At 43.8% G+C, this 21,180-nt stretch overlaps 1 protein-coding gene across 3 annotated transcripts in view; it reads right to left on the bottom strand.

Annotated features, from left to right (window-relative positions):
• Positions 1-21,180, bottom strand: part of LOC140463333 (uncharacterized) — a 150,830-nt gene that overhangs the window by 16,395 nt on the left and 113,255 nt on the right. For all 3 annotated transcript variants that reach the window (XR_011954659.1, XM_072557139.1, XM_072557140.1), the window contains exons 11-13: positions 16,886-16,976; positions 16,149-16,239; positions 5,452-5,529 (exon numbers count right to left, since the gene is read on the bottom strand). Coding sequence is in view for 2 of the 3 variants with exons in the window: in XM_072557139.1 (XP_072413240.1) it covers positions 5,452-5,529; positions 16,149-16,239; positions 16,886-16,976 (260 nt within the window). In the remaining variant the exon portion in view is untranslated. The remainder of the gene's footprint in view (positions 1-5,451; positions 5,530-16,148; positions 16,240-16,885; positions 16,977-21,180) is intronic.

Here is a 21,180-nt window from a genome sequence, read left to right as displayed (position 1 = left end):
CCCTCAAAGATCAGCAAGGCGGCCTTTGTGTGGAGCCGCAGGAGAAGGCAGAGATACTAAACAAGTATTTTGCATCAGTGTTTACTGTGGACAAGGACATGGAGAATATAGAATGTAGGGAAATAGATGGTGAAAAATGTCCATATTACAGAGGAGGAAGTGCTACATGTCTTGAAATGCATAGAAGTGGATAAATCCCCAGGACCTGATCAGGTGTACCCAAGAACTCTGTGGGAAGCTAGAGAAGTGATTGCTGGGCCTCTTGCTAAGATATTTGTATCATCGATAGTCACAGGTGAGGTGCTGGAAGACTGGAGGTTGGCTAATGTGCTGCCACTGTTTAAGAAGGGCAGTAAGGACAAGCCAGGGAACTATAGACCAGTGAGCCTGATGTAGGTGGTGGGCAAGTTGTTGGAGGGAATCCTGAGGGACAGGATGTACATGTATTTGGAAAGGCAAGGACTGATTAGGGATAGTCAACATGGCTTTGTGCATGGGAAATCATGTCTCACAAACTTTATTGAGTTTTTTGAGGAAGTAACAAAGAGGATTGATGAAGGCAGAGCGGTAGATGTGATCTACATGGACTTCAGTAAGGCGTTCGACAAGGTTCCCCATGGGAGACTGGTTAGATCTCATGGAATACAGGGAGAACTAGCCATTTGGATACAGAACTGGCTCAAAGGTAGAAGACAGAGGGTAATGGTGGAGGGTTGTTTTTCAGACTGGAGGCCTGTGACCAGTGGAGTGCCACAAGGATCGGTGATGGGTCCACTGCTTTTCATCATTTATATAAATGATTTGGATATGAACATAAGAGGTATAGTCAGTAAGTTTGCAGATAACACCAAAATTGGAGGTGTAGTGGGCAGCGATGAAGGTTTCCTCAGATTACAGCGGGATGTTGATCAGATCAGCCAATGGGCTGAGAAGTGGCAGATGGAGTTTAATTCAGATAAATGCGAGGTGCTGCATTTTGGCAGGACTTATACCTAGGGAGTGTTGTTGAACAAAGAGACCTTGAAGTGGACTTGCAGGTAGATAGGATAGTGAAGAAGGTGTTTGGCATACTTTCCTTTATTGGTCAGAGTATTGAGTACAGGAGTTGGGAGGTCATGTTGCAGCTGTACAGGTCTTTGGTTAGGCCACTTTTGAAATATTGCATGCAATTCTGGTCTCCTTCCTAATGGAAGGATGTCGTGAAAGTTGAAAGGTTTCAGAAAAGATTTACAAGGATGTTGTCAGGGTTGGAGGATTTGAGCTATAGGGAGAGGATGAATAGGCTGGGGCTGTTTTCTCTGGAGTGTCGGAGGCTGAGGGGTGACCTTATAGAGGTTTATAAAATCATGAAGGACATGGATAGGATAAATAGACAAAATCTTTTCCCTGGAGTGGGTGAGTCTAGAACTAGACGGCATAGGTTTAGGGCGAGAGTGGAATGATATAAAAGACACCTAAGGGGAAAAAGTTTTACACAGAGGATGGTGCGTGTATGAAATGAGCTGCCAGAGGTATTGGAGGCTGGTACAATTACAACATTTACAAGGCATCCAGATGGGTATATGAATAGCAAGGGTTAGGAGGGATATGAGCCAGGTGCTGGCAGGTGGGACTAGATTGGGTTGGGATATCTGGTCAGCATGGACGGGTTGGACCGAAGGGTCTGTTTCCATGCTGTACATCTCTATGACTCTATAACTAAGTGTTATTAATAACTATTCTTACTTATATCTCTTTGATCAATCTATTTGATATTTGAGGCAGAGAATGAGGAGAAGCTGTTCATCTGTTCATCTAGTGACCCAGGTCATGTTCTGGGGACCTGGGTTCAAATTCTGCCACAGCAGATGGAATAAATATCTGGAATTAAGAGTCTAATGATGACTATGAATCAAATGTCAGGAAAAAACATCTGGTTCACTGATTCCCTTTAGGTAAGGCAGCTGCCATTCTGGCCTCCATGTGACACCAGACCCTCAGCAATGTGGGTGACTCTTAACTTCTCTCTGGTCAATTAGGGCCAGGCAATAAAAGCTGCCCAGCCAGAGATGTCCTCATCCTGTCATTGAATAACAAAAAAAATCACTCTCTCACCTATTATCGATAGCATGTGGCTTTACTGTCTCTCATTATTTGTTATTTTCATTTCATTAGCTTCTGGTTTTGACCATGGGCTTCCCTTTCCACATTTTGTTTTGGCTTCTCTTGTCTTTGTTTCTAGAATATGTCATACCTTCTCATCTATTCTCCCAGTTGCTCCAGCGTTGCTCCCCCAGCACATCTCAAGCCCAGGGTCACTGTTTCTGCTTTCCTCACCATTCCATACAAAGCTGCCAGATTGAATTCTGCCTCCTGCCCCTTCCCTAGGGACGCTGGTCACTCACCTTTCTCTATCCATCCCATATACTGTACTCCTTGCATTCCCATTTGTAGCTGAATACAACATTAGCCCAGAGACACAGCGCAAGGTAAAAAGTATCAACTCCATATTTGGGTTTTGGGGAAAAGCCCTAAGCTTCCCTGAAAACAATCTTAAGGGCCGAAGAAGATAATTTGTTTAGAATGTAATTACATGATTGTCATAATTGTTTAAAGTATGTTCAAATCCTTAATCTTAGATTTTTAAACATGTCAATTATAGAAAAACATATTCAGAAATAATTTTGAATGATGTTTTGGAACCAAGGACCAGATTACACAAACTCAACATGATATATTGGAACCATGACAACAATAGAACAGTTTTAACATTGGAATGCCCATTACAGGGCCATCTACAGGACTAATAGGTTTCAACAATAATAACTTTTAATGAAATACACATCCCAAGCATCAAATGTAACTGATAATGAATTGGTTAAAGTAGATACTTTAAGAGGGCTGAAGGTTTGTGATCCGATTCCAGAGACTTGTGCACAAATGTCCAAAGTGACACTTGGTGTGCGTTACTGAGGGAGTGCTGCACTTTTGGAAGTGCCATTTTTCAGATGACACTCCCACCTTGAGTCCTTCTCTGTTCTCTCTCAGGTTTTATTTTCATTTTTATGCTTTTATGGATTACATGTCACTGGTGAGGAGATCAGTTGTTGCCCATCGCTAACTGCCCTTGAACTAATGATGTGCTTAGGCCATTTCTGAGGATTGTCAAGAGTCAGTCATATTCTGGATTAGTGGTGCTGGAAGAGCACAGCAGTTCAGGCAGCATCCAAGAATCAGTCATATTACAGTGGGGCTGGAGTCATGTGCAAGCCAGACCAGGTAATTATGGCTGATTTCTTTCATTTAAGATTAGCAGGTTTTTTTTTAAATGACAATTGATGACAGTTTGATGGCCACCTTCAGTAAGATAAGTTTCCATTTTAAGTTCATTAATTAAATTTCAATTCTACCAGTTGTTACATTGGGATGCTCCTCCCCTCCCAGGCAATAACAGCTTAACATCCTATTAAGTGTTCACCCTTCAGCCAATGTCAAGCAGGAGAAAGAATTACAAATGGGGGAGTGGTCTGCAGGTCCCTCAATAGCAGCCACAACCTAGGACAGAGCATTCACGAAGAAATTTTGGGTGCTTGTGAGGAACAGTCCACAGTATAGGAAGGATGTTGTGAAACTTGAGAAGGTTCAGAAAAGATTTACAAGGAGGTTGCTGGGGTTGGAGGGTTTGAGCTACAGGAAGAGGCTGAATAAGCTGGGGCTGCTTTCCCATGGAGTGTCGGAGGCTGCGGGAGGTTGAAGAGCTTTATAAAGTCATGAGGGGCATGGATAGGATAAATAGACAAGATCCTTTCCCTGAGGTGGGGAGTCCAGAACTAGAGGGCTTTGGTTTAGGGTGGAAGGGGAAAGATTTAAAAGGGACCTGAGGGACAACATTTTCACACAGAGGATGGTGTGTGTTTGGAATGAGCTGCCAGGGGAAATGGTGGAGGCTGGTACAATTACAATATTTCAAAGGCATCTGGGTGGGTATATGAAGAGGAAGGCTTCAGAGGGATATGGGCCAAGTGCTGGCAATTGGGACTGGATTAATTTAGGATATCTGGTCAGCGTGGATGAGTTAGACCGAAGGATCTGATTCCATGTTGTACATCTCTAGACTCTCTAACTCTAATCGTGAGTTAGTGATCTACATGAACTGATTGGTAATGATTTACCGGATGAGTACAGGCTATCTTTGAGAGAGTTTTGTATTGTGCAAATTGGCTGCTGTATTTCATGTACTATGACAGTGATTGGACTTCAAATAGTACTTCCTTGGCTCAGGGACATACTATGAAATGGTTTCCTTTTTGACTGTGCATTCACATTGAAGCTTGCAAGCTCCCCACCATATTTCACTTGGAAGTTGTGGTCAGCATTCAGAGATTAGAAGCCCACTCAATCAGTGTCGGAGCTTAAACAGGCAGGAGCTGCAGCCGAGACACTCAACTCATGGAAAACACCACCAGATGTTGAGGTTTTGAGACAAAATGGCCCAAAGCACCTTCTTCATCCAAATTGGTCTTTTCTTTGCTCACTGCAATAATTCTGAGTTAAACTGATCCAACAGTAAAATGGCTTTGAAGGACTTTAGCGAGATCTGGAGTTGTGTTTAATAGCACTGTGAATCAGGCAAGGATGATATAAAATGTTCCCTCAAATGGGTAAATGTGTAGACTCCATGAAGGGGGCAGATTTTTAAAAAATAGAATGGAATCCCTACAGTGTGGAAACAAGCCATTTGGCCCAAGAAGTCCACACTGACCCTCCGTAGAGTATCCCACCCAGACCTATTCCCCTAACCTATTACTCTACATTTCCCCTGACTAATGCACCTAACCTACACATCCCTGAACACTATGGGCAATTTAGTATGGCCAGTTCACCTAGCCTGCACATCTTTGGATTGTGGGAGGAAACTGGAGCACTCAGAGGAAACCCATGCAGACATGGGGAGGGTGTGCAAACTCCACAGTCGCTCGAGGCTGGAATTGAACCTGGGTCCCTGGTGCTGTGAGGTAATAGTGCTAATCGCTGAGCCACCGTGCCACTGTGTATGAATATACATGAGGTCTGCAAGACAGGGCTAATTGTTTTTAAAAATTCACTGGCCAGGCCAGCAGTTATGCCCATTCCTTATTTCCCACAGGGCAGTTAAGAGTCAACCACATATGCTGTGGGTCTGGAGTGAGTCCAGGTAAAGTCGGCTGAAATCCTTCCCTCAAGGATGTTAGTGAACTAGATGAGTTTTTAGAACAATTAGCAATAGGTCATGGTCTTCAGTAGACTCCTAACTCCAGATTTTTATTGAATTCAATTCAATGGTGGGACTCGAACCCAATGACCAGGAACATTACCTGGCTCTCTGGATTAATAGTCTAGTGATAATACCACTAGGCCATCATGCTCCCTGCTATAGCCTCCAGTTTGTGCCAGTTCTGTAATCTGAAAGCTCTGAGCATGTCATGTACTTACTTTCTGAACAGATCCTTAAGCTGCTTCTCTTTGACGTGAACAGTGACATTTCCAACCCACAATGATGCACAAGTTAACCTGAGAGAGGAAAGAAAATATACAATTTAAGGACAATTGGCTCAGACAACACTCCTTCCTCAATCACCAAATGCACATGAACTGGTCTCTCATCTGATCTTGGAATCTTGCTCTGCACTATGCGCCTGCCTCACCTGCCAGCACAAAACTGCTGCTGAGCTTCAAAGTGGACCATTGATTGCCTAAAGATCTTCCTGAGATACGGGATTGTGCAGAGTGAATAGTTTGGTTTAATAAAGGAGACTTTCACTACCTCTTGCACAGTGCAATCAAACCCGATCTTGACAATCTCACTTGTCAACCATTTAACCCACAAGTCTATTTTGAAACATTCTGACTGTAAGACTATTATGGAAAAGATTGTTTTCTTCATACATTACGTGTGCCGTATAACATGCAGCCTGTCGCCACATTGCTGACATTTGTTTACTGTAATCTCATCCAAACACAGACTAATTGCTGAGTGATTAGCAAAAAAAACATTTGCAACAATTCCATTACTTTGATCAGCAGAAATTAAAGATGTGAAACCCTAGCTTTCTATAGGTTCCTCTATTGAACCGCAAGCCATGGAGATTGGAACAGGTCAAGGCTTATTCATCAATCTTTGTTTATTCAGCAAATCTCAGGGAGTCAGCAACAGCAAGAGTGAGATCCTTGTTAAACTCCTGGCCCTCATCACTGACATTCATCCCTCCTTCCTCATTCTTCTGGAGTACTGTGTTCAGTTGTGGTTGCCCTGTTATAAGAAGGATATTATTCAGCTGGAGAGGATGCAGAAGAGATTTACCAGGATGTTGAACATAGGTTAGGCTGGGACATTTTTCACTGGAGCATAGGAGTCTGAGCGGTGACCTTATACAAGCTTATAAAATCATAAGGGGTATCAATAGGATTAATGGCAGGTGTCTTTGTTGCCTTTAGAACTGATTATTCTAACGTTTTACTCTTTGTCAGTCGAAACTCTACTGCATGTGTTGTAAATCACACCAAGTTCAGTTCATCTGTCACCTCTTCACGCTTGTTCACCTACGTTGGATATCATTTAAGCAATAAATGGATCATAACATACTCCTAAATAAAATCCAACGACTGCAGGTGCTGCAAATCAGAAACAAAAACAGAAGTTGCTGGAAAAGCTCAGCAGGTCTGGCAGCATCTGTGGAGAGAAATCAAAGAACATGGAACAGTCTGGCACAGTAGAGACCCTAAGGCCCTCGATGTTGTGACGGCCTTTTATCCTACTCCAAGATCAGATTAACCTACCTACCCTTCATTGTACTATCTTCCATGTGCCTATCTAAGAGTCATTTAAATGTCCCTAATGTATCTACTCCAGTTGCCAGCAGTGCATTCCATGCACCCACCACTCTCTGTGTAAAGAACTGACCTCTAACATTTCCCTAAACCTTCCTCCAATCACCTTAAAATTATGCCCCATCGTGGAAGCCAATTCCATCCTAATTTACTGAAAGAAATACAGTGAATGTTTGAAGAAGGGAAGCTTACAGGGTTAGGGGACAAGAGGAGAGCAGTGGGATTGAGCCAAGCTGTTCCAAACAGCTAACCCAGACGTCACAGGCAGACTGGCCTTTTCTGTGCTGTTTTGCTCTGGGATGTTTTAAAGGAGATGATTCCAATTCAAATGGAGATAACAAAGCTGGTGCATTAAAGGGATGCAGTGAAGTGACACTTAACAGAGGAACATCCAGCCATCTCTCCAATTCCCAAAAACTTCCCAGCCTCCCTGGGTACGTCAATCTACAGGATGTGGCTTCACATCCTGTGATGAGGGCTCCCAAGGCAAAAACAGGCTAGTGTTCCGATAAGAGAAATGGTCACTTGACCGAGGCAGAACCGTTAAAGGGTTCAACAACCAAACAATCTGGGAGGGACTGAGGGCAGAAGAGAACCTCAAAATTGTCAAGGACATTAAAACAGATTAAGTCTTAAATTGCTGAGGTGTAATGCCTATGATTATGTCTGTAATCTAAATTCTCCCAGCTGAGCACCTAGTAATTGTTGGCAAAATGAGGGAAACATGAGTATTTAAGGCAAGTGCTAGCATGCTTCTTTTAAATACAGACTAATTAGCATACACTTAAAAGCCCACATATGTTGGAGCAGAAAAAGTGCATTTCGGTAAACAGACAATCATTAAATGTTGAGGCACAAGCCTGTGGGACTAGAGGGTTTGAACTGTAAGGAAAGTCATAGAATTATAGAGATGTACAGCACGGAAACAGACCCTTTGGCCCAACTTGTCCATGCCGACCAGATATCCTAAATTAATCCAGTCCCATTTGCCAGCATTTGGCCCATATCCCTCTAAACCTTTCCTATTCATATACCCATCCAGATGCCTTTTAAATGTTGTAATCGTATCAGCCTCCACCACTCCCTCGGGCAGCTCATTCCATACACGTACCACTCTCTGTGTGACAAAGTTGCCCCTTAGGTCCCTTTTAAAGCTTTCCCCTTCCACCCTAAACCTGAGCACTCTAGTTCTGGACTCCTCCAGCCCTGGGAAAAGACCTTGTCTATTTTCCCTATCTATGCCCCTCATGATTTTATAAACCTCTGTAAGGTCACCCCTCAGCCTCCGACGCTCCAGGGAAAACACCCCCAGCATACTCAGCCTCTCCCTATAGCTCAAATCCTCCAACCCTGGCAACATCCTTGTAAATCTTTTCTGAATCCTTTCAAGTTTCACAACATCTTTCCAATAGGAAGGAGACCAGAACTGAACACAGTATTTCAAAAGTGGAGAGGATGTTTTTCCCTGGAGAATTGAAGGCTGAGAGGTGACCGTATGCAGGTTTAAAATCATGAGGGGCACTAATAAGGTAAATAGCCGAAGTCTTTTTCCCAGGATAGGGGAGTCCAAAACTATGGAGCTGAGGTTTGAGTTGAGAGTGGAAAGATATAAAAAGGACCTGAAGGATACCTTTTTCATACAGAGAGTGGTGAGTGTATGGAATGAGCTGCCAGAAGAGGTAGAGGCTGGTACAATTAAAAGGCATCTGGATAGGAAAGGTTTAGAGGGATATGCGCCAAATGCTGCTAAATGGGACTAGTTGAGGTTAGGATACCAGGTCAACATAGGTTAAAAACAAGGACTGCAGATGCTGGAAACCTAGTTGATTTTAACCCTGCTGAGAATCCTCTTACAAGGATGCCTGCCTTGAAGAAGTTTTCCTCCTCTCTCTACAAGAATCTCAGTGAGTTTCTCTCTCATTGCAACCCCCAGGTCATACTCTATGCTACTTTCTCCCCACCACACCCCCCCCCTCACTTATCTCTCCACTCTGCAGGCACCCTGCCTCTATTCCTGATGAAGGGCTTTTGCCCGAAACGTCGATTTTCCTGCTCCTCGGATGCTGCCTGACCTGCTGTGCTCTATCAACTCAACATAGGCAAGTTGGACTGAAGGGTCTGTTTCTGTAATGTATGACTCTATGACTATTCTGGGGTTTCCAAAAACAAGTTAATAAACTGCAGGTGCTGAAGATCTGAAACAAACAGAAATTGCTGGAGAAACTCAGCAGGTCTGGCAGCCTCTGTGGAGAGAAAAACTGAGTTACCATTTCGAGTCCAGTGACCCTTCAGGTTAACTCAGTTGCTCTATCCGCAGAGGCTGCCAGACCTGCTGAGTTTCTCCAGCAGCCTCTGCTTTTGCTTCTGAGAGTGATTTTACCTGATCAACACCTTGTATTTAAACATTGAGCGTCTTTGGAATTCCCTTCCTCAAAAGGCAGTGGATGCACAATCTTTAAGTATTTTTAAGTCAGAGGTAGATACATTCTTCATTCCCAAGGGGATTTTCGAGAATATGTAGCTCCTTTATCTTGGGACCTGTTCCCTCTAGTCTGCATCTGTGAATTGTGCTCGATGCTAGCTTTACATTTTTGAGTCATACAGCATGGAAACAGACCCTTCGGCCCAACCAGTCCATGCTGATCATAATCCCAAACTAATCTGGTCCCACCTGCCTGCGTTTGGCCCATATCACTTCAAACAATTCATCTTTGTGTACTTATCTAAATGTCTTTTAAGCTTGCAACAACTGTACCCACATCCACCACTTGCTCTGGACGTTCATTCCACACACAAACCACACTCAGTGTAAAAAAAAGGCCCCTCGTGTCTTTTATAAACCTTTCTCCTCTCACCTTAAGAAAATACCCCTAGTCTTGAAATCCCCCACCCTAGGGAAAAGGCATCTGTCATTCATCTTATCTATATTCCTCATTATTTTATGAACCTCTATAAGGTGATCTCTCAACTTCCTATACTCCAGGCAAAAACCAGCCTATCCAGCCTCTCATTAAATCACAAACCTTCCACTCCTGGCAAGATCCTGGTAAATCTTTTCTGAATCCACTCCAGCTTAACAATATTCTTCCTATAACAGGGCAAACAGAACTGGACACAATACTCCAGAAGAGGTCACACTAATGCCCTGTACAACCTCAACATGATGTCCTAGCTCCTACACTCAAAGGTCTGAGCTACAACAGCATGTGTGCTAAATGCCTTCTTAACCACCCTGGAAGAAAGTGGGGACTGCAGAGGCTAGAGAGTGTGTTGCTGGAAAAGCACAGCAGGTCACGTAGCATCTGAGGAACAGGGAATTGACATTTCAGGCCAGAGCCCTTCAACAGGAATGAAGACTTCTTAACCACCCTGTCTACATGGGGCACAAACTTCAAAGAATTGTGTCCCTGAACCTGTACTTTGGGTCAGGGACTAAAAATCAACTGGGATATAAAAAAGATGTATAATCCCTGTGAGTCCCATCCTCCATGTTAAGAAGATGTGGTTGTACCTTTAAGAGAGTGAAGGTCTTGGCAAGTACACGGAGTGCTGGAGAAGTTACAAAGTAACAGTTTGAATAAGAACAAACAGCACTCGCTGAGTGGCCTGGTGACAAAAACAAATTTGAATTTGCCCAATTAGTTTAAATTATACCCTGAAAAAATACCAATTTCCAATTAAGTTTGAATTGAGTATATTGACAATCTTAAAAGCCAATGACACATTCCGATGCTCTGGGGTATAAGACCAGGGGAAATTGAACACTTGAGAGGAGAACTGCCAATTCTAGCATGTACCAGACTGCTTGAAAAAACCTCTCCCTTAAAAGTCCCTTTTCGATCAGTAACCTGTGATGCAGAAATTTTGAACAAGGGGAAAAGCAGACACAGGAATATCCAAAGACAATAACCTACAGCTGCCTGGTTTTGAGATATGAAGTGTGGTTTTATAAATCTTAATTGGGAGCTTTATCAGACTAGTATTATAGAAGAAAAGGTAACAGATAAGTTAGAGTAAGGACTTGTACATAGTTGTTAGTTAATTATTCTCTGTTGTACTTTATGAAATAAAGTTGTTAATTTTTACTTTACATAGTTCTTGGCCACTCGAAGTTTTACAGATTATAGCACGGGATAAATCTTTTCTGTGTTGCTGGTTTTAAATTAAGCAGGAGGGTTTACCCGTGTTGGAACACTCCACCTCGAGTGAGGTTACAATGATCACACACACTCAGTAAAATGTCAAGGTATCTAATGGTTTGTGATCTGCTTGCTTCACTTACACTAATGTGGGTCCCACAGCAAACACAGTCTAATGATGCCTTGGGAAACAACAACGGTGCTGAATTATAGTGGTAGAGGTAATAGTGGAAGATTATATCAGAGCAGAGGACTGAAGCTCAGTCTGTACAAGTGACAATTGCACAATATTTACTCTGATATGCCTCTGGGAGTGGAGAAACAGTCTGTTCCATTGCAAGCTGATCCACAGCAAGGTTAGATCACAGGTACGGCATGCCATCAAGAAGACTAATAGGATGTTAGCCTTTATTACGAGAGAAATTAAATATGAAAGTGGAGATATGATGCTTCACTTAAGTCAAACGTCACATGGCACCAGGTTATAGTCCAACAGGTTTATTTGAAACCACAAGCTTTCAGAGCACTTCACCTGAAGTGACGTCACCTGACGAAGGGGCAACGCTCCGAAAGCTTGTGATTTCAAATAAACCTGTTGGACTATAACCTGGTGCCGTGAGACTCCTGACCTTGTCCACCCCAGTCCAACACAGGCATCTCCACATTATTTAGACAGAGCACTATACAGATCACATCTTGAATAGCGAGTGTGCAGCTTTAGTCCACTTAGGAAGGATGTAAATGCATTGGGAGGTGGCTTACCAGATTCATCTCGGGAATGAGTAGGTTGTCTTATGAGAAATGGTTGGACTAGTTTTCACTAAAGTCTAGAAGAGAGAGCAGCGAATTGATTGAAATGTATAAGATACTGATAAGGTCCTGGTGGACATGTAACAGAATGCTTCCTGCAGTTTTAAAATTGGGGTTAGCCCTTTTATGACAGGTGTTTCTTTCAGAGGCTTCTTTAACTTTGGAACTCTCTGCCTCAAGAAGAGGTGCATGTATGGTTATTGAGTAGTTTTGAAAGCAAGGTGGATAGATTCTTGTTAGGCAGGTGAATCGAGGAGTAGATGGGAATGTGGAGTTTGAAACATGAGCAGATCAGCTGTGATCTTATTGAGTGGTGGAGTAGGTTTGAGGGGCTAAATGGCTTTTTTCTGCTTCTATTTCCAATGTTTGCATATTCACATGTTTGTACTTCCCTGTTAAAACCTTGGAAATCCATGCAAGCTGAACTTGCAGAATCTGAAATTTTCCATCTTTCTCCATGGCAACACCTCAGCTAATCACAATCAACATGCCAACCAATGGCCAGCCTTCTTTCCTGTACTGTTCAATTGTTTGAAATTTGGCATTCTTGCGCGTGTGTCCTGAAGTGTGAAAACATCAGCCGAATGTGTCTCTTTGCAGCAAGATTCATGTTCTGTCCTGTCAAACAACTGCTCGTATTGTACACTGCCACATGTCCTTCACTCGTGTCATCATTTTCTTGGACAAAAACAAGACTCTTCACCAAAAGGATAGCCATGCTGATTTATCATATGTAATACAGCGGGAGTAAACTATTTGGATACAAAATTGGCTCAAAGATAGGAGATAGAGGGTGGTGGTGGAAGGTTGCTTTTAAGACTGGAGGCCTGTGACCAGCGGTGTGGCACAAGGATTGATGCTGGGTCCACTATTTTTTGTCATTTATACAAATGACTTGCATGTGAACCTAGGAGGCATGGTTTGCAGATAGCACCAAAATTGGATGTGCAGTGGACATGGAAGAAGGTTACCTCAGAGTACAACAGGATCTGGATCAGATGGGCCAAGGGGCTGAGGAGTGGCAGATGGAGTTTAATGTAGATAAATGCGAGGTGCTGCATTTTGGAAAAATAAATCTTAGCAGGACTTATACACTTAATGGTAAGGTCCTGGGGAGTGTTGCTGAACAAAGAGAACTTGTAGTGCAGGTTCATAGTTCCTTGGAAGTAGAACTGCAAATAGATAGGACAGTGAAGAAGGCATTTGGTATGCTTTCCTTTATTGGACAGAGTATTGAGTATAGGAGTTGGGAGGTCATTTTGCATCTGTACAGGACATTGGTTAGGCCAGTTTGGAATAGTGTGTTCAATTCCGGTCTCCCTGATACAGGAAAGATGTGAAACTTGAAAGGGTTCAGAAAAGATTTACAAGGATGTTGGCAGGGTTGGAGGGTTTGAGCTATACAAAGATGCTGAATAGGTTGGAGCTGTTTTCACTGGAGCGTCAGAGGCTGAAGGGTGACCTTATAGAGGTTTATAAAATCATGAGGGGCATAGATATGGCAAGTACTCAAGATCTTTTCTCTAGGGTGGGTGAGTCCAGAACTAGAGGGCATAGGTTTAAGATGAGAGGAGAAATATTTAAAAAGGACCCAAGGGGTAATGTTTTCACACAGAGGGTGGTGCATGTATGGAATGGGCTGCCAGAGGAAGTGGTGGAGGCTGGTACAATTACTGCATTTAAAAGGCATCTGGATGGGGATATGAATAGGAAGGATTTGGAGGGATATGGGCCAAGTCCTGACAAATGGGGCTAGATTAATTTAGGATATCTGGTCGGTGAGTTGGACTAAAGGATCTGTGCTTTCCAACTCTGAGATTCTATGCAGTGGCCTCTCTCTCATGTAATCTGAAGTGGCAACAGAAGCCATTGCAAATCGCTCACGCCAGCAAACCTCAAGCAATGAAGTCCCTCAGGTTCTGAAAGCACATAATCTGTGCATTTTCTTTTAAAATTAAGAGTAGCAAAAAATCAGCCAGTAAATGCTTATGGAGCATTCAATTTTACACCATCCCTCTTAGTTTCTCTCAAGCTGAAGACAAACAGAATGGAGGGGAGGCAATGTGATTTCTCAAGGTAATCATTCAGAGTTGGAGAAAGGAATTCTCAAGCCAGAAAGTCACCCTGCACTGAGGCAAAGAAAAACTCTATCGAATAAGACCTTCCGAAAATAAAATTCCAATAGCTTTAATCATAGCCACACAGCCGCCACACGCTCCTGTTGATTTGACGAGCCCAAAGGCTGTTTTCCGTTCTGCCCTTCGTTTTATGCAGAAGATTAACTTCATCACACTCTGCCAGATGCTCAGCATCCAACCTCACTTCCTCTCAGTTGTGTAACAGAAAATCCTCTCAGTGAAACGCTGTGAAGAGGTCTCTCACTGTTGGGCCTGTCTTCTGCCTCCAGTTAGTAAACTGGCAGGGAGCCATGGAGTTGCTACAGAAAATGTGGAGGTCAAACACGCCCCTTCACCAAAGATTCCCATACTGTCTTGGAAGGGTGTCCAGCTTTAAACACATCTGTGCCAACCCCCAATATGCCTTGCAGGAACGCAAACACAGAGATCGAGAGATTGCACCCTTCCTCACACAGTTTGCTCATCAGTACCCTGCCTCCCCCACCAACTCAGCTCTGGGAGGGTGTGATTGCACTGGAAATGGAGATTCACCAGGATGCTGCTTGGGATGCAGCATTTCGGAAGTAGGGAGAGGCTGGATAAGTTCTGTTTTTTTCTCTTTAGAGCACAGAAGATTGAGCAGGGAGGAACCTGTTAGAGATTATGACATTATGAGGTGGAGGTCTTATGAGATCTTATGATCCTACTCCACAACCACCCGATGAAGGAGCAGTGCTCCAAAAGCTGGTACTTCCAAATAAACCGGCTGGACTATAACCTAGTGTTGTGTGGTTTTTGACATTATGAAGGGCATTGAAAGGGTGGAATGAGACCAGTTGTTTTTAGTTGAAGGTCAGTGACAAGGAGTATAATTTTAAAGTGAAAGGCAGGAGGTTGGGGAGAATTTGTGGAAAAGATTTTTCACCTGCAGGGTGGTGGGGACCTGAAATACATTACCTGGGAGGGTAGTTCAGGTGGTAAACCTTTACAAAGTACAGAACAACCTCAATTATCCGAACGAGAGGGGAGGGGATTATTTTGTTTGGATAACTGACTAGAATAGAAACAGGCCCTTCGGCTCAACAAGTCCACCCCAACCTCCGAAGAGTGACCCACCCATTCCCCTACCCTACATTTATCCCAACTAATGCACCTAGCCCACACCTCCCTGAACACTATTGGCAATTTAGCATGGCCACTTCATCCTAACCTGCACATCTTTGGGAGGAAATCCACACGGACACAAGAGAATGTGCAAACTCCACACACACAGTTGGCCGAGACTGGAATTGAACCCGGGCCCCTGGCGCTGTGAGGCAGCAGTGCTAACCACTGAGCCACCATGCCACCCTTATTGATTGTTTGGATAACATTTTTATGGGAGCTTGAACTCTTGTTTAAATAATCCAAAATTTGGATAATTAATGCTTGGATAACCAAGGTTTTTCTGTATTTGGATGACTATCTGGCTACGGGCCTAATGTAGGAAAGTGGGACTCGTACAGGGGGTAGTATATTTCTGGCGGCACAGACTTGATGGACTGAAGGGCCTCTGCTGTACTCCATGATGCCACAATGCCATCTCCATACACCCCCAGTGAGCCCAGGTCAATGAGAGGCTGTTCTGGTGATCCCTTTGTGGAAGTCCATTGTTGTACATTGAGAGATGGGATGAGGATCTTGGGGAGGGTGATTGCTGGTGAGAAGCAGGATTTGGGATCTGGCCAGAGGGTGGCCCTCAGTGACGGGGCGCTTGACCATGTCTGCACCCTGCACCCTCTCGCTTAAAGAAACCCCTTTCTCACCTTAGAATTGACACACCCTTGCACCCCTACCCCAGATGGGGAGGGCTTTAAGTTTGTCGTTCAGTATCAGTGTTGTCACATTCGCCGTCACAGCGGGCAGTTTGTGCACAGCAAGATCCCACAACCAGCGAAGAGACGAGCAGGCAGTATATTTGCAGATGTTACAGAGTTTTCCAGCTCTATAAGTGAACAAGCCTTGTTTTGACCTTTCTGGCAATGTAGCACCTGCTCAGTGCCACCCTGAGGTGTCAGTGTCGATCTGGGGTCAACTCTTAAAGGTGAAGTTTACTCTCACATCCTCTTGTGCACATTCCCACTGAGCCTGAGGAAGGTAGGTTGTAACTGTGAACGTCCTGCTGGCCTATGCAGCTATCTTCTTCCATACACATGGGAAAAAAACACACACACAAGAGTAAACACTTGGTACCTACTCAGTTTGATCCCCATTGACAGGACAATCGATCAAATATAAACAGTCCTCTTCGTCAGGTATCTCCAAGGTCCCAGAGTTTGGCCGTTGAACTGTGAAATAGGAAGAAGGTTACAAATTAGGAATTAAAACCTCAGGTCCAGCGTAACTTTGGGGATTCACAAATTCAGCATCAAAAACCAACCAAAAAGTCAATCGCAATGTTGTGGGGCTGGAGTCACACATAGGTGAAAGTGAGGACTGCAGATGCTGAAGATCAGAGTCGAAACGTGTGGTGCTGGAAAAGCACAGCAGGTCAGGCAGCATCTGGGGAGCAGGAGAATCGACATTTCGGGCATAAGCTCTTCATCAGGAACACGTAGGACAGACCAGGTAAGGACGGCAGATTTCCTTCCCAAAAGGAGCTGAGTGACCCAGGTGGGGGCTTTATGACCATCAGCGACACTAGTTATGGCACCATTACAGAGATTAGCCTTTTATTCCAGATTTATTGATTGAATATAAGTTCCACTAGCTGAGATGGTAGGACATGAACCCTTACCCCAACAGCATTCGCCCTGGGCTAGACCCCACTACATCAAGACTTTCCCTTAAACGTGTGGCAAGAGGAGTGAAGGAGAGGAAGAGTGGTGGAACAATGGAGAACATTCCAATTCAGAACCCTTTCAGTGTGTCCACCAAACACCAAGCAGGTAGGAACCGGCTGGAGAAACCAGTGGGCAAGTCAAGGATACTCACAATTCAACTCTAAACGAGAGTCTAGAGCAGCCTCGACAGTTTGATGCTGCTGGAGGGCCATTAAGCTTTGTTGCTGAGTGAAACCCATGTTCTGAAACAAATATTTAAAAAGACGCTGTTAAACAGAGGCAACACCTTCTCCACTTGATCAAACAAAAGTACCGCAGATGCCAGAAATCCGAAACAGACACAGAGAAGGATGGAGAAACTCAGCAGGTCGGGCAGCATCTCTGGATTCAGAAACAGAGTTAATCTTTCAAGTCATTAGATGAATGCTAACGCGGTTTCTCTCTCCACAGATGCTGCCAGACCTGCTGAGTTTCTCCAGCATCCTCTGCGTCTGTTCCAACATTTTGCACAGTTTCTCTGCAGGTTTCTGTTTTCAAATGTAAAGTGGGCCACTCGTAGACTGGAGAATACATTGACTTAACCAATCAAGCCAATACGGATCAGAATAGACGTAGAGAAGACAGTTACACATGTGGGCGAGAGTATGAGGGATAGTCACTATTAAAACCAATAAGCAGTGCAAGAGAAACCTATTTGTATAGAAAACGGTCAGAATGTGGCACGTGGTGATTACACTCAGATTAACACATGGGGAAAAAAGGGAGAGAATGTTCTGCTGAAGGGATAAGATGAAACACAGGAAGATGCATGCACCTTTCGCATTGAATGGTCCATTTCTGGCCTGTGAATGAAATGTAGGGTCCCTCACACAACTGGATGCAAATATCCTACAATGACTTAACACCAGGCGGTCTCAAGTCTGCATTCCAATGGGCCCCACAGTGCCAAACAGCCCTAACATCAGCACGGAGTTGCCAGTAGATAGTCAATGTGGGGAATCCTGACCGTTGTACAGATTGGGTGGTCTCTGAGAGGTTGCATTCAGGTATAATGCCGGACCAAGAGGAGAGAGTAGGACAGAAATGACCAAGCGTCCAAAAAAGACTTCAACAATTTTAATACCACTCGTCAACATTAAAATATACACCTACTCTAGATTTAATTTGACTCTGCTTACCCTTACGAAGAGAAGTACATTTGAGTGTCACCAATATTTTTGTAAATATATCTTTCAAACCAAAGCTAATCTTAGTGGAGGTGTGTTCTGCTGAGCTGGCAGCAATTAAGGAGATGCATAAATGTTCCTGTACTGCGTTTGTCTAGAGACAGTGGGTCATATGTAATGATTCATCACTCGACACAAAGAGTAACAGAATCCAAACAGAAACAGAAATTAACTTGTTAAAGAAAAGACAATCTCACAAGAGAGCAGTAACCACCAGTTACAAAGAAGTAATCAAGACAGCACTCCACACAAGTGCCATCAGTTCCAGTGTTTGGCCTCAGGACTACCTCCTCCATCAAGCTCTCTGCTAAGTCTTTGATGCAATTATTTTGGTCAACTCATTCAGGTTGCCGACAACAAGCTGCTCAAGAATTCTAGTCACTGAATTTCGACAAGCATCTGTCTGACATAATAAGGTATTTATATCAGTGAAACAGCCAATTTGTCACAACTGGTTGTCTTAGTGTTCATGTTCCTTGTGAGACTCCTCTCCCTCCCCTTCATCTTACACAAACATGGAGTCACAGGGTTCGAGAAAAGGCCCTTTGGCCCATAGGGTCTGTGCTGATCTAATCTATACTGCTCCCAATTTCCACTACTTAGCACATAGCCTTCAATGTTATGAAATTTTAAATGTTCATCCAAGTATAGGTTAATGTCTGGGGAAGTTTCTCATCTCTACAAGCCCCTCAGGCTCCACACTCCCACCATCCTCTGGGGGAGAAAAAGTGTCATTAAATCCCCAGTGAACCTCCTGCCTTCCACCTGAATATAATGCCCCTTTGTAGTGACAGGAATCAGGTTGACTGCATTGACCACGAGTTTCTTGATTGGGGTTGTTAACCTGGGTCAACCAGGAGTGCCCTGGCTGACCGATATAACCAGGAGATTAGAATTCCCTCAGTTGAGGGCCGACTCCGAACTGGCTGGGCCACAGCCAGTGTGTTATTGGTATTCTTGTTTGAAAACGGATTTCTGTGCTGGCTGACTGCACAGCCAGTTTGGGTGGCAAGGTGGCTCAGTGGTCAGCACTGCTGCCTCACGGTGCCACGGACCTGGCTTCGATTCCTGCCTCAGGCTAATGTCTGTGTAGAGTTTTCACATTCTCCCAGTAAAAGTGTGGGTTTGGTCCGGTTTCCCCCCATAGTCCAAACGAAGTGCAGGTCAGGTGAATTGGCCGTGCTAAATTGCCCGTAGTGTTAGGTGCATTAATCTAGGGATAAATACAGGGTAGGGGAATGAGTCTGGGTGGGTAACTCTTCGAAGGGTCGGTGTGGACTTATTGGGCTGAAGGGCCTATTTCCACACTGTAGGGAATCTAATCTATACTGTTCCAGTTTAGTTCTCACTAGGGAACTATGGTTTTGTTATTTCACTAGCTGGTCACAGCCTGTGTTACTATTTTTTATTTTTTTGGGCAAGGACTATGATCATTCCATGGCGGGGCTTGGCCCTTTCACTATGGTTTTTTAGAGTTTGCACACTTTCCTTTTGCATGTGTTTTCACAGTGTTTGGACTGAGGCCTGTAAGTCAACTGCACCTAAAACAAAACAAGGAGAATAGAATCTCCGCAGTTGAGGGCTGACTCTGAGCTGGTTGGGTACAGCCAGTGTACTGTGCATGAGTAAATAAAGGGGGGGGGGGGGCTTGGTGACAGGACCCTGTTATGTCAAACTTGTTATTGACTCTTCAACTATAGGGAACAGCTGCTGTCTTTTCACCCTGTCCATGGCCATCACACTCTTAGCGATATCCTTCTGTTTATTTATCTAACTGTCCTCTATTATGTCTGTGCTGTTCACTTCAACTTGTGGCAGAAGGTTCTGCCTCCTCACCCCTCTGTGAGTGAACGAGATTTGATGGAAGTGTTTTGATACATGTGTGTGACTGGGCATTATGTAAAGTATATGTTCTCTCACACTCAAATAACCACCTCCAAAATGACTGTTTGTTGACTCTAACTCCCCATAGTTACAAGGAAAGTTGCCTCTCTGAAGGAACGTTTCAGACAGGTTGAGATGACTATTTAGAGTCCCGTCCTGTACCTTGGGTAATCCTCATCAGCAAAAATTAAAATAGGCCAATATAATTACTGAATGTCCCCGTCAATCCTGAGTAAGACAGACAGAAAATAGTCAGGTAATCCAGTCAAGATTGAAGAGGAGGGTACCAGTAACTAAGCAGTGAGGCTGTCATTTGACAAGACCTTGAGTTTGTGCTTGTTGCAGTAAAATACACTGGCGGCAGGTTATAAATATTCCCCATGGTTAACAGTGCTCTCTATGCTCAGTGAGAGCGTCATAGGTTCAAGTCCTGCTCCAGAAATGTGAACACGTAATTCAGACCAGCACCAGAGCCAGCAACCTTAACAGCACCCTAATTCAGATGATGTGTTCAACCACAAACCCAAATGGTCTCTCAGATGGGTGCAAAAGATCCCATGCTACTATCCTAAAGAGAAATGAATGGGTGGGGTCAGGGGGTCCTGCTCTTCAACCTAACATCAGTAAAACTAATTGTTCAGTCAGTATTATCGCTGCTTCTGGGAGTTCACCGCGTGCTGTGTTTCCCACATTAAAATCTGGATTGTGAATTGTCTGTACCCACAGTCGGTTAATTAATGGTTTTCCTGTAGGTATGAGGTTTCACAGACTGCAAGGAATGCTCCTTCAAGGAACCACTTAGTGCCCAGGAATGGGAAATGTTGATGTTTTAAGAAAAATGTGAAGATATTAAGAGGGTAAAGCTTTACAAGAATGGATCCAGGGACAGTTCTGTGAATAGACTGGAGAAGCCAGGGGAGTACTTGTACTTTGATTGAAGGGTAAAGGAGTTGAAGATCATTTAAATGGGGCAAGTCGGCAGAAAGCTACTTCACAGGGGCTTTTGAGGTGGTAATCATGCATGAATGATAATAAGCTCGTGTTGAAGTTCAGTGGGTAACAGGGAAGGCAAATGGAATGTTGGCTTTTATTTCAAAGGGAATAGAACATGAAAATATTGAAGTTTTGTTAAAAACTATACAAGGCGCTTTTAAGACTACAATTAGAATATTGCAAACTGTTTTAGCTGCTTATCTAAGATAGACTGACATTTGAGGTATTGGGCTGTTACTGGGTTGAAGGCACTGTCTTATAAGGAGAGGCTGAGTAGATCAGGCCTGTACTCATTGGAATCCAGAAAATTGAGAGGAGACCTTATCGAAACATACAAGATTCT

This window comes from Chiloscyllium punctatum, chromosome 38, assembly GCF_047496795.1.
Source record: "Chiloscyllium punctatum isolate Juve2018m chromosome 38, sChiPun1.3, whole genome shotgun sequence".
Classification (NCBI taxonomy): Eukaryota; Metazoa; Chordata; class Chondrichthyes; order Orectolobiformes; family Hemiscylliidae; genus Chiloscyllium; species Chiloscyllium punctatum.
This window is presented reverse-complemented; position numbering and strand designations above follow the sequence as displayed.